The following is a 9,679-nucleotide window of genomic DNA, read 5'->3' on the forward strand; positions in this document are numbered from 1 at the left end:
GTAAAAAAAATTCATGAAATTTAAATAATTATTTTCATGCTTTATTGACTTAATTCTATCATAAGTAAGACGTAAGGTACAAGTTATTATTGAGCCAGGCCCTGATTAACGTTATTAAATGGGCTACAAGCTTTTTTCGAACATCTAGAAGCTCAGAAGTCGAATGGACGATTTTACCCTACAAAGACCTTCGATCAGCCATCTTCTATCATCAACAAGAGCAGGGGCAGTTTCGTCTTTTGATCATTCGATGCTTTACCCTCTCCGCCTATATAAGGCCAGAGCTACAAAAACTAGGGTATAAAAAGCAGATCTCATTCTCCCTCTGCACCAAAGTTTCCACTTTCCACAACCTCAACGAGCGGAAAAAAAGTGAGTCCGATTCTCTATAAATCATCAATTTAAAACTCAATTGATTTCATATTGAATGATATATGCGCGTTAACTGTGTTGATTTATGTCTATATTGAAGATTCTCGTGCGAAATTATGCGATGCCTGCTGTTTGTTTCAGATTTTGAGTTTTTGTTTGTTTGATTCAAAATTCTGACATCTCGCTTTGTTGGTTATGTCATCGTGATTTCGATTTCGGATTCGAAGTTTCAGATTATTTTTGGGTGTTTTCTTTGAATATGGTAGCTCGGTTGCTTCGTATCATAACACTAAAAATGTCATGTTTAATTTGTGTCGTTTTGCAAATCGAAGTACGCATGAACGAACTTCATATTGTGTATGAGTGAATATCTAATTCAGGTTTAGAATTTCTGTAAAAATATCCCCAAGCGTAGATTTTGATATCTTTTGATGAATGAGAAATGAGAAATGAGTTTTTTCTTTCATCTTGTACAACATGATAATTATGTTGGGATTTGATTTAGCAGGTTGTTGATTAAGAAGAGAAATCAAATGGCAACATTTGAGTTGTATCGTAGGTCAACAATTGGAATGTGTTTGACTGAAACTTTGGATGAGATGGTATCAAGTGGGATTCTTGGTCCTGAGCTTGCTATCCAAGTTCTTGTTCAGTTTGATAAGGTCTCTTAACTCTTCAGAGCTTCTTCTTCTTCTTCTTTTTTAACTATGTGTTAATTAAGTGTGAAGGTAGTATGTGTATTGATGATTATTTAGTCTATGAGATTATGAGATATCATGTTTTGTTGGTTGTAGTCAATGGCTGAAGCTCTGGACAATCAGGTTAAGACCAAGGTCTCTATTAAGGTAAATAATTTCCATCTCTTTAACTCTGGTGTGGAGACAAAATGACCATTACACCCTTTACATTCCAGTTAACAAATTTCATAATATCCATCAATGTGAACATGAGATAAGTTACATAAGGTAAAGAGTTAGTGTCTTGATATACATTCAGTCTTAGGCTTTGGCTTAAGCATGTAAAGAGTTAAATGACGATTATACCCTTGGTGTATGGATGCTGATGTTTTTTGTTTATATAATGACACAGGGGCATTTGCACACGTACAGATTCTGTGACAATGTGTGGACATTCATTCTTCAAGATGCTCTGTTCAAGTATGATGAATGTCAGGAAAATGTTGGAAGGGTTAAGATAGTGGCATGTGACTCAAAATTGCTTGTTCAATGAGAAGATTATATGTGATTTGGTAAATTTTTAAGCTTAGAATCAATGAATGAATGTTAATGTCTTAATGAATGAAATATTATGGGGTTTGTTCCTCTGTTGTAAACTTATCATGGAACAGAGTGAATTCCATACAATTTCCCCATAAACTCACTCACTTGTGTCACTCTAATTTCATTTCACTTTTTTTTTGGCTTTTCAAAAGTGATTATTTCGCCGTTTTTGTAACTATTTTAAAGGTATAAATATTGGGAGAAAAAAAACATTAAATGGACTAATGAGGAAAGGTGGACATTTGACCATTATATATGAATGTTTCCATAAAACGAGCTAATTCATACAAACACTTGAAAGAACTTTGATTTAAAGAAAGACCTTGAAATGAATATCACAAACACTACGAGATTTAACATTTCTTGCGATTTTTTTTATATATTTTATTTATTTATTTATTTTTTGTTGTTGTTGTTGTTGTTGTGTAGAAACTTATATTGAAGTCATATCATTATGTAATAAATTTTCATGAGCCGGTGATTTTGTTATAAGACCTCACCATATTTGGTTGATATAGAGATTGGTCTTAGTAATAGAAAGAACTGTATTAAATCCTTGCAATTAAATTCAAGGCGTATCAATAAAGTAATGCAATAAAATTGAAAAATTATTTATAGTATTTGACAATATCGGCTTATATAATACCAAAATGCAATAAAGTTAAAAAATTATTTTTTAGTGTTTGACAAATTTCGCTTATATATGTAAAATGACCAAAAAGACAGTAGTGAAATGGTAAATTAGTTACGAGAAAAGAAATTTGAGGTTACAATCCATTTGTGTTTTGTAATGTGGAATCGTTAGGGTTTGCATTAGTTTTGTATGAATAGATGCAAATGTTACATAAAACGACCATATATATTATACAATGTGAACAAATAAATAATACAATGTTTAACACACCTCCTTAATTGGAGCAAGGGTTTACAAATGATCAAATGTCCCAAAAGTTCAAAAATAATTGTATAGGTATTCTTTAGTAAATATATTTTCAAATTGATCAGTTGATGACACGTGCAACACACAAACTTGCCTAATAGCAACATGTTCTCTAAGAGAATGTAAATCGATATCCAAATGTTTGTTATTTGGTGTGGACTGGTTAGGGGCTAAATACATGACAATCATTATTACAAGAGAACAATAGTAACACGAGATAAGGGGAAATACAACTTGAGAAGAAGGTTTCAAAGCCAAGCGACAACTTATTGGTGTTTAGATGATCACAAGATGAGGTTGTCACCAAGATAGACCCAAAACTTGGACAACCCGATTAGTATTAGAGTAAGAGACCAAAAAATCAGTACGAAATAGATGAATCTTAAGATAACGGAAAGAATGCCCTGAATATAGCAAAGAATATGTTAGGGTAAGGAAGTGGGGTTCCTATAGGTCATGCATGTAGAGGCAGACTTCTTGAACTGCATACACAATATCACGAGTATGTGACATTGAGATATTGTAAGGCCCCTACAAGACTCTGATAAAGGGTTAGGTCCGAGGCAGGCTTGCTTTTAGAGGTGAGCTTAGGCTTAGAGTCTGTAAGGGTGTTGCATGAGTTACATGTATCCATGTTAACATAAGTAATGATCTACCTATAAAATGAGGAGCGAGAGAGAAATAGGCAAACAGGGTTCGAGTCGCAACAATTGCAAGAATAAAGAGATAGATTCCAAGACATGGGAAATTCATATTTAAGTCGACCAATGACATGAGTAAGTAAGGCAGCAAACAAGCAGTTAGAATGATATCATCAAAATACAGAAGTAAGTAGGTGGTATCAGACCTGTGATGATATGTAAAAAAAACGTATCAGAACGTCTTCTTTTAAGTCGATGGAAGAGATGTGAACAGAAAAAACGGTGATATCATGCATGTAGGGTCTATTTAAGATCATATAAGGACTTACATAGTCAACAAAGGTGATTAGGATTTTACGATTCACATAACCATGAGGTTGTTTCATGTATACAACCTCACTAAGATCATTGCGGAGGAAGGTGGTTTTCATATTGTTAGGACACGACAATGCTTAAGATAGTGTAAATAGTGGTTATCTTGACGAGACTAAAAATGTCATCAAAGTCAAGACCAAGTTGTTGAGATAAACCTTTGGCTACAAGTTGACCTTTATATTGACCGTGCTTGCCAATATTGTTAAACTTGTGTCGGAAAAGTCAACGAAAACCAACAATGTTGGTGTGGGAGGCGGTAGGACAAAATCCTAAGTGTGATCGTAGAAGGAGATGCCATTTCAAAATCCATGGAAACTTTCCAATAAGCATCATAAAGTGCATGGGGATTAGAGCTAGGAATGGTTCACATGTCAAATGTGACTGACATGTTTAAAATATGTTGAGGTTTGAGAGAGTCTGTGTGTGACTTGGTTGTCATATGGTGACTGGTGTGAGGAGCAGAAAGAGGAGCTTCAAGAAGGGATGAAGTAGGACTTATTGCAGTAGAGAAAGAGAGAGATATCATATCGAAGGGAAGATTGAGACACCTTGTAACACCCAAAGTTTTAAAGGTCAAGAAAGGAAAAAAAGCCCTAATTTTAAGGGTCGAATCGGTGAGTCCGAGCAGGATCCGGGTCAAGGTGTAAGTGGCCAACTCAGCGAGTCGGCCAAGTGGACTCGGCGAGTCTGGTCTGTGCGAGGAAAACCCTAGATCCGGGACTTTGGGCACTATTTAAGCTTCTTATTCTCTCCATTAGGGTTCCTTAGAGCATCCCTCATTCAGGAAACGAAGCCTAAGCCTCCATTGTTGTGCATCCAAGCATCCAAGCCATTTTTGGGTGATTTGAAGGAAGAAGAGGGAGGGGAATCAGTGAAGCTTCAAGGATTGGCTTCGGATCTGGAGTTTGTGGAGTCTTTCTGAGGTATTGAAGGTATTAAGTCATTTCCTTCCCTTAGATCTATTTTGGTTGTGAGTTTTGGGCTTTTTAGGCCATGATTAGCCACCCTTATAGGTTAGAAGTCGGATCTGGAGTTGCTACTTCAAATCCAAGTGTGTTATGGCCTAGAGAAGCAAAAAGTATCAGCCCTTAAGTCGATTTTGAAGCCCCTTGGCCTTAAACACTAGTTTATGGCATATTTTGCCTAGATCTCCTTCTCTACACGTAAAGTTTGCAACTTTACGTGAGGAATAGGCTTGGGAAGGGTAGATCTACAGTTTGGAGTCCATGCATGACTCAAAAGTCCTTTGCATGTAAGGAGAAATGAAGGGACTCGGTGAGTCCTTAGAGTGGACTCGGCGAGTAGCATGAAGTTGTGGATAAACTCGACGAGTGGGATGAACAACTCGTCGAGTCGTATGAAGATTGCCTTGTACTCGGCGAGTCTGTTCTTGGACTCGGCAAGTCAGGTCGCGAAACCCCAAACCCTTCAAGTTGAGACTCGAATCAATGAGTCGGGTGGAGACTCAGTGAGTTGGTCAGGTCAGGACTCAGAAATCGGTAGACTCGGCGAGTCATGGACTGACTCAGCAAGTCGAGTCACGAATGGAAGGAATCTGACCATTTTGAACTCGGCGAGTCAGTAGGGTGACTCGGCGAGTAGTGTTGACCTGGAAGGTTGACTTTGACCAGGACTTTGACCTTGACCAGGGTTGACTTGGTTGTCTTTCAGGGGTCAGTTAGACTCAGTGTTGCATTGATATTGGTAGTTCGGAGAGCAAGGGGAGCAGGAGTCCAGTGAGTTGTCGGGCAGCAGCTAGTGAGATCATCAGCAAGTTCAGCCAATGCAGGTGAGTTTCCCTTTGTGTGAATGGGTCTAAGGCCACAATGCCGGCCCATGTAGTTATGAGTAGAAGACCTGGGGGTTAGCCCTAGGCACAGTATGCTAGTATGATTTTCAGGACGAGGTCCAGTAGTAGCGGGGGGTGCCCAAGGATTTGTTTATATGATAGTTTATACTTGTTGTCTGTGTGATACATGTATGTGCCTGGTAGGGAGGTAAGTGTGGGCGAGGTCCCATATCTCACCAATAGCAGAGTGTGGATGGGGTTCCATATCTCCATAGTCGCATAACAGGGGCGAGGCCCAAGTTAAGGAAGGAGTGAGGGTGGGCTGGGCCCGTATCTCACTACCACTAGGAGCGTGGACGAGGTTCCATGACTCATCAGAAGCAGTACATGGGCGAGGCCCAGGATAGGCGAGGCCTTAGGACAGAACCAGTTGTATATGTTTAGTTATGTGTTGTGATATGTTTATGTGATATTAATTGTTGGCGAGCGAGGCCCTGTAACAGGCGGGGCCTAACTAAAACAGATCTGTATCCGAGCGGGGCTCGAAGCCATGCGGGGCCGTTGTAGCGGGCGAGGCCCGAGGTAGGGGGCGAGGCCCAAGATAGCGGGCGTGGCCCAGTATGTGCAATATATGGTTATGCATGGTATGTTGGTAGGGTGGGGAACTCACTAAGCTTCGTGCTTAAGGTTTTCAGCTTTGGTTTCAGGTACTTCCGGTAGTGGAGGGAAGAGCTCGGGGTAATCGCATGGCACACACCATAGATTAGACAGCCTAGGAATGTTTACTCTGATAATGAACATGTGTTTTGAAAACTTATACTCATATTATGTTTTGGAATGATGACTTTACTTTAAGTAATGATTTATTTATAGAAATTTTTGGTCTTAAATTTTGGGTCGTTACAAGTTGGTATCAGAGTCTTGGTTTGAGGGATTCGGACATGCTCTCGAGTGTGTCTGAACTCAAACTGAGGAAGTGGTAAAGAAGTTTTCAAAATGGAAAGACAGTTTTGTAAAAAGAGTTTTGAGAAAGAAAACGGTTTTAGAAAAGCAAAAAGAATTCAGAAAGAGAAGAACTTTGAAAAGAGAAAAGAGGTGTGGTGCATGCATTCAACCGAGCTCAAGTAAGTACCCCAAAATACCCATAAAAGTTTATGATTTGATTATCAGTTAATAGAACAACATGCTAGATTAGGACTAAGGATCTAGGGAGGATGCCTTATGTGCCTGTTATATGTGCTTTTGATCTACATGATAGTGCTGAATAGTCAGTAGTGGGATCGCCTGATTAGGTTATGCCTGAGTTTATGAGTTGTGTTGCATGCTAGTTCAGATTCTTGCTATGTGGATATGATTGCTTGAGTGTGTTATGGTTAGATTTTCCCTTTGTCTGAATGCTGCTTGCTTTGTGCATTGTGGGATTCTGAGTAATAGGAGTTAGCCATTAGGTGGATATGGTACGTCACATGTGATCAGGGTTGAATAACCTCAGAGTGTTGGGTTTGGTCCTACTGCGCAGCTCTTGTTTGAGTCCAATCGTTGTAGGAACGAGTCCTCTACTTGAAGGATTATTTGAGCCTCGTTACATGTGATGGTATCCAGGTGATGGCTAATTGGCATCACAAGGGGACCTTCAGCAGCTGAGGGCTGGTTTGAGTTGAGTCAGAGGTTTCCCTAGGGTAAGCCTAGGATGAGGTAGTACTGGGAGCAGTAGAAGTAGAAAAGGGACCTGGTGGAGTCAAAGCAGTTCTTGAGGAAAGTACGGATAGACGTGGAAGGTAGTATGGGCCCGTACTACTGAAAGCAGAGGATCCGTACTCGATTCGGGAAAGGCCGAGACAAGACCGGGAACCTGGTAGTGAGTGTGTTTGGTCTCGCAGCAGTGAGGAGTATTCTGATAATGGTTATGTTATATGTTTCAGTATGGTGACATTGCAAGGGGGACCAACGGGCGAATCAGGTGCCGGAGAGGGATTGGGCTCGGGTTTAGGGACCGAGCAGCTCGAGGAGCGGATGAGAGAGTTGATATCAGCCGAGGTTACGCGCAGTATTCTAGCTCAGACTCCTGTGATCTTTGGCACGGTCAAGGAGGGTATATTGGAGATTTTGGATGAGAGGCTGGGAGCCTTCCGTACGGATATGATGGCTTTGTTGGGAGCGCGTACCTTGACATTTTGGGAGTTCAGGGCTTGCGGGGCACCAGATTATCATGGGGCTAGGGACCCCATCGCTAGCAGCAGATGGTTGGCTGATGTTGCCAACACATTCTGTACGAGCCGGTGTCGTGAGGAGGACAAGGTCAGACTTGCTTCCTGTCTTCTGAAGGACAGAGCGAGGGATTGGTGGGAAGAGATTGGTCATGCTTTGGGTGATGATGCCGCGTTGGATGCGATGACTTGGAATGATTTCTCAGCTAGGTTCAGAGCGGAGTTTTCGCCGATTATTGAGGTGCAACAGTTGGCCAGGGAGCTTCAGGATTTAACGCAGACTACTGAGACTGTGGTGGAGATCACCGCCAAGTTCAGGGAGAGAGCCCTTCTTGTTCCGCAGTATGTCGCGGATGAGGAGATGAAGAAGGCACGATATCATGAGATGCTGAGGGATGACATCAGGGAGTTCGTGAGCAGGTCCGGTTGTAAGACGCTGGAAGATATGATTTTTCGGGCCAGGGAGAGGGAAATTGATTTGGAGCAGATCCGGAAGAGGAAGTCAGATGAGGTTCAGGTAGCTGTGAATTCAGGCAAAAGGCCCAATGGATTGAATTCGAAATCGAGGGATTATCAGGACCACAGTCGATGCGGAAAGTGTGGCAAGGCGCACAGGGGCGTGTGCAGGAGTGGTAGTGGTGGTGATTAGGGCTGCTTCAGGTGCGGTCGGACTAGTCATTTTAGCAGGGATTGTACTGTTACCACCACTCACGGATCAAACTTGATATGTTTTCACTGCAATCAGAGGGGCCACAAGAAGGCCCAGTGCCCCTGTTTGTCTTCAGTAGGACGGGTGATGGCACCTGCCCCTGTAACCTTGAGGATCACAGATGACCGTCAGGGCCGTGCGAAGGCGCCTGCGGTAGGAGGCAAGGCTTTTCAGATGGCTACCTTGGAGACGCGAGCATCGCCGGACGTTGCAGGTATGCGATTTCGGTTTTTAGTTCTTCTGTTTGTGCATGATGTTATATTGGTATGTGTGACATCCCCAAAATCATGGCCAGAAATGACCGATTTTGTTTATGCTTTATAAAAATCAGAGTACTTCATTTTATAAAAAGGTTGCGGAATTTGTTCCCAGAAAAACACGATAAATACGTTATTAAAACATTTTCGAAGAAACGTATTTTTATACATCTTAAAACGTTTGGGATGGCATCGTTAATACAGAAACATAAGCATAAACAGAACTTTCATTTATTTACACTAGTGATCTACATCTCTTTAAATCTCTCAGTGTAAAGTGACTTCATATCAACACCTGTGATATACATAAACTGAGTGGGTCAGGTTGGGAAACCTGGTGAGTACATAGGGTTTTCAACCCACAATAATATAATTGTTATGTTTAATCATCAAACAATTAACCCCATTACCCATCCCCGTTATCTTCTTTACTCTTAAGGATTTAACCTAAGAGTCGTCTATCCTGCATTTGTTTATTCCGAAGTCCCTTACTTCCAGGGTTATAGGACTGGCACTAAATCCATAGCTGCCGATGTTAGTTCGTAAAGCACTAATTCCATAGCTGCTATATCCTACTCATCGGGTACTAAATCCATAGCTACCAGTGTTCAACAGGTACTAAGTCCATAGCTACCAATTCCTACAGGTACTAAATCCATAGCTACCAGTGTCTAACTAATAGGTACTAAGTCCATAGCTACCAATTTATAACAGGTACTAAATCCATAGCTACCAACGTCTGACATGTACTAAGTCCATAGCTACCGGTGTTTGTCCCATAGGCACTAAGTCTATAGCTGCCAATGTATACTTACGTCATCTTCTATCTCTCATCATCTATCTACCCATCATCATACCCCACATATTCGTATATATAAAATATGTATACAGTTTAAATCTTTTAAAACATGTATAAAACGTTCATCCAACATAGACAGCAAGTATTCAAATAATATGCACACATAGCACGTAGTTTATATTAAATACTTCATATCTATGTGTAAGATGAAAGGGACTATGCACTCACCTGATTAGGTGGTGATTCCGAACTCAGACAGCACTTCGTTATCTCAAAACAATTTTCCTCGACAAAACCTAGTATCAATACC

General features: G+C 40.8%; 1 protein-coding gene across 2 annotated transcripts; it reads left to right on the top strand.

The window, feature by feature from the left end:
- Window positions 1–254: 254 nt before the first annotated feature.
- LOC145003990 (transcription initiation factor IIA subunit 2-like) lies at window positions 255–1,752 on the top strand. Of its 2 annotated transcripts, none has more exons than XM_078962897.1 (4): window positions 255–372; window positions 881–1,034; window positions 1,167–1,217; window positions 1,462–1,752. In XM_078962897.1, the coding sequence occupies exons 2-4, from the start codon at window positions 906–908 to the stop codon at window positions 1,600–1,602; spliced, it is 321 nt and encodes a 106-aa protein (XP_078819023.1). In that variant the 5' UTR covers window positions 255–372; window positions 881–905; the 3' UTR covers window positions 1,603–1,752. The 2 variants fall into 2 exon arrangements, with proteins under 2 accessions (XP_078819023.1, XP_078819024.1); XM_078962898.1 differs by having other exon boundaries at window positions 296–372; window positions 878–1,034.
- The last annotated feature ends 7,927 nt before the right edge of the window (window positions 1,753–9,679 follow it).

Source organism: Lactuca saligna, chromosome 7 (assembly GCF_052625555.1).
Source record: "Lactuca saligna cultivar CGN05327 chromosome 7, ASM5262555v1, whole genome shotgun sequence".
In the NCBI taxonomy this organism is placed as follows: Eukaryota; Viridiplantae; Streptophyta; class Magnoliopsida; order Asterales; family Asteraceae; genus Lactuca; species Lactuca saligna.

What these genes read in the sequence shown, in the direction of transcription:
- LOC145003990 (XM_078962897.1), top strand. Translation starts at nt 906, where the DNA reads ATGGCAACATTTGAGTTGTATCGTAGGTCAACAATTGGAATGTGTTTG. An exon ending in TTCTTGTTCAGTTTGATAAG is followed by an intron (nt 1,035 to 1,166) that starts GTCTCTTAACTC and finishes TGTTGGTTGTAG; the next exon opens with TCAATGGCTGAAGCTCTGGA. An exon ending in AGACCAAGGTCTCTATTAAG is followed by an intron (nt 1,218 to 1,461) that starts GTAAATAATTTC and finishes ATAATGACACAG; the next exon opens with GGGCATTTGCACACGTACAG.